General features: G+C 40.9%; 1 protein-coding gene across 1 annotated transcript; it reads left to right on the top strand.

Moving 5' to 3' along the window:
* Nucleotides 1-1886: 1886 nt before the first annotated feature.
* fjx1 (four-jointed box kinase 1) lies at nt 1887-3384 on the top strand. The gene has a single exon (XM_055209262.2). It carries the CDS (start codon nt 2005-2007, stop codon nt 3214-3216), a length of 1212 nt encoding a protein of 403 aa, XP_055065237.2. The 5' UTR covers nt 1887-2004; the 3' UTR covers nt 3217-3384.
* The last annotated feature ends 541 nt before the right edge of the window (nt 3385-3925 follow it).

The raw sequence follows: 3925 nt of genomic DNA, 5'->3' as shown, positions 1-3925 counted from the left end.
GTTCTTACCTCAGCTTAGACAAATTAATACATACCTATTGTATTTTTTATGCATGCACTTAATCTTTGTACAGTGCATCGTGACTGTTAGCATTTAGCCTAGCCCCATTCATTCCTTAGGATCCAAACAGGGATGAATTTAGAAGCCACCAAACACTTCCATGTTTTCCATATTTAAAGACTGTTACATGGGAGTAATGCTGCGTTTACACCAGCTGTGGTAGAGGCGTCAAGCGCGAGTGATTTCAATGTTAAGTCAATGTGAAGACGCGTCGACACACGTCTGGAGGTCTCGGGGCGCGGATAAGGCGTTTAGTGCGGCGGGGTAGACGCAATTCCGCCTAATTCGCGCGTCTAGTTCACGCGAATGGTGCGAATTGAGTGTCTGGTCCGGTATGCGTGAATGGTGCTTTTTGTGCATTTTGCATTTGACGCGAATTTGCGGCTGACCCCCGAGTTAAAAATTTTGAACTTTGATGGATTTTCGCGCCGCGTTAACCAATCAGGACCCTGCTTGCTGCTGTAGCGTCAGCCCGACCTGGAGTCACTCATTCAGCATGAAGGAATGCTTGATATTGTCCACGAGCAGTCACGTGGAGCTATGCGACACAAGTTCTTACTTCTATAGAGACAGTAATAAAAAGGACATCGCTTGGAAGAGTGTCAGTGAGGACATTGGGCAACCTGGTAAGTTGTAAATACACATTTCAATTTTGAGTCACGTGACGTTTATCGACCCGCGCCGTTTATTTTACCCTTATAGTAAGGTGACCAAATACAAACCGGTAACTCTCTCGATGAATGAACAATCATCATCAGCCATCTTGCAAACAGACAGCATAGCACTTGCCCCTCCCACAAGAAGCGGATTTCGCCTCTGACACGCGTCAAATGTTGCTTTTTCCACGTGTCTACTTCGCTCTAGACGCGCGAATGTATTCAAAATGTCCAAGCGGCAAACTGGGCGTGGTAGACATGATTTTGACGCCTGAAACGCGGTCCTTGTCAGTGTGATTACCTACAATAACTTTATATGGAAGTGCAATTTTGTACGTAATTTTAACGTAAATGTATATTAAAGCAACACTAAAGATTTTTTTAAGACCTTAAAATAACGTTTCCAAAAAAGTTTCAGTCGTTCATCCACTCGAAACAGGGTGAATAGCACTTTCACATTCGCTTTGCAGCCCTTTGTCGGCCAAAACCGCACTAAAGAAGTTTTCAACCGTCGGGTCGCGGTCCTGTAGTTCTAGTGAAAACTATAAAAAATTGTTTTACGGCAGACCTATAATCCAATCAGAGCCAGCTTTGCTGCAGTAGGCTAAATTATTTACGACAGTGGTAATGGACAATTCCACTTCCAACCTGTAGGCGGAGCAAAGAGCAAAAATTCTTTAGTGTTGCTTTAAAACATGAAGTTGAGATGAGAAGATGGTAGATTTAAATAGCATAGGCTATTTCTGTGGTAGGGAGGTCATCAATATGCATTTAATGAGCATATAGTATACGTTTGAAGAAAGTCTCAACTGACAAACTAAAAGTCACTAAACAACCAAATTTTATTTTCATGAGGTCTTAACTATATAGGACAAGACTAAATAGTATGTATTAATTTCATTATCACATTACCACATGAGCTTGCAACAACAGCAACCTTTGTACTTGACATCCATTTCAGAAATATTTGTACTTTTTTTAAATGAATGCATTTGTGTCACGGAAATTTGGAAATATTATACGAAAAACACACAAGAAGAGTTAAAGACGTTGGTGCAAATATTTAACATCACTCCGCTCTTTGCTATTTCCTCTGGTAAATTAGAAAGGGCATTTGACAAGTCTCATGATTCGGTCACATGACTTGCATCTACGCAACTGTAGCTGTAGTGAACACAGAAAGTGTTGAGGATGAGAGGCAGGAGACGCAGTCCAGAAGAGGAGCATTTTACCATAATCAGCAACAATTATGATTATATCCAAACGATAATAAATTCAAAAGTTGCAAATGGAAAGCGATGGCCAGCGAGCGAAACGGACTAAAATGCGTTTTGAAATCATGAGCAAGGTAAAATTGTGCGCGTCGTTATGTATATGTCTTGGATTATTTACCTTTATAGGGCATATAAAGTTGGATGTATCATTGTTTTATGTCCAACAACCCACTGAACAGCCTGGAGTTCCTGAAATTTTATTTTCGAGTGCAGATAACCAAAAGCACACGCCAATGAGTGCGGGGTTGCGCGATGAAAAAAGTTTAAATCTTTCCTCTCCAAAGAAACTGGATAACGTTACTGAACACCGAGTATTCTGGAGTGCATGGCTGGACCGTCTTTCCACTACTGTTTTCAATGAGGAGCATCAGAGGAACTGGAGAGCGCAGGTTCGGGACGCGCGGGTAGTTTTACTTGAAGCGGGTTGCGGCAGACCCACCAACCGTCTGGCCACGTTCGCTGATGGTACCAGAGCGTGCGTGCGATACGGCATCGACCCGGATCAAGTTCTGGGCGAAACTCTGTCGTATTATCTGGCGACATTACTTGGAATTTCCAATCTTCCGCCGTTGGCTCTCTCCAAATTAAGCATACCCGGTGAGCAGTGGGCAAGTGTTAGAGAAAACATCGTGGCGCTGAAATGGTCTCCAAATGCAATTGTGTCTCTCACGAAGTTCATACCGAACGTTACTGGAGTGTTTATTCCGTTACCTTTACGAAAACCACAAGGAATACAACTCACCCCCGAGAGTGTATCAAATATGACAATACCAAATCTTGTAGAACTAATGCAATGGACTGATATGATTTTATTTGATTATTTAACAGCCAACTTCGACCGTATTGTAAGTCACATTTTCAGCCTCCAGTGGGACGCGCGCGTAATGGAGAGGACCACTAATAACCTCCTGAAGACTCTGAACGGAGATTTGGTTTTCATTGACAACGAGGCAGGGCTTATTCACGGGTACAGAGTGCTCGACCTGTGGGAAAGTTACCACAAAATACTGTTGAGTTCGTCGTGTATATTTAGGAGAAGTACAGCGCGACGCATAGCTGAGATGAAGCGCTCCGGGAATGCCGCAAAGTTGCTCTTTGAACTGTACCGCACGAGAGAACCGTTTGCGCGCGAACTGGGCTCGCTGTCTGAAGGGCACTCGCTTACACTGCTGAACCGGATTAATGTAGTACACAAACATATTAAACAATGCACCGACATCACGTAGATATCATTTGTGAGCTCGCATTGTGTTTCTTTGTTATCATGTCCTTCTCATGTGATTTTATAGGCTACTGTATACAGCAAAAATATTTAGTTTGTATATTAAAATATGACCCCATATCTTGGTGTAAAGATAACATAGTGGAAAGTAATTAAAAAGTGAATAATATTATCTTCTCTATTTCCTTGTTCATTTGATATGTCGGCCATTATGTGGTGTTGATCAAAATGTACAGTATCAAGGCAAGTGCACATCAAAATCACCATTGTTAAATCTACAAATGGAGTTTATATGGGAAACTAGCAGTGGTTGAATAGACTTACTGTAATTGCCTACTGTAAATACTAATAAATTAATGCTTTCTTGTCATATGCATAGTATATTCACTATTTTTACCAATAAACAGTATTAGATGAAGAGAAAAATTCCTGAAAGCATTCTTTTAGATTGTTTAATCACATATCTGATCTCCATGATTTTAATTTATTATCAGTTCCTCCTTTCAAAACATTTTATTTTATATTTAGTGGCTGAATAAAATAAGCATATCGTTTGCAGGATATGGAAATCTTTCATTTACAGTATATTATCAAATCTGCCAATTATCTCTGCTTCCAGCTTATCCCATAAATCAGATGTGATGCGGGCTGGAAGGGCTGTCACTAAACATTATAGCATGCATTAATAAAATCATGACTTGTGCGCCAAACCA

Source organism: Misgurnus anguillicaudatus, chromosome 21 (genome assembly GCF_027580225.2).
Source record: "Misgurnus anguillicaudatus chromosome 21, ASM2758022v2, whole genome shotgun sequence".
Lineage (NCBI taxonomy): Eukaryota > Metazoa > Chordata > Actinopteri > Cypriniformes > Cobitidae > Misgurnus > Misgurnus anguillicaudatus.
Note: the sequence above shows the minus strand (reverse complement) of the source record. Positions and strands in the feature narration are given on the sequence as shown.

Coding starts and splice junctions, on each gene's coding strand:
- fjx1 (XM_055209262.2), top strand. CDS start 2,005: ATGGAAAGCGATGGCCAGCGAGCGAAACGGACTAAAATGCGTTTTGAA.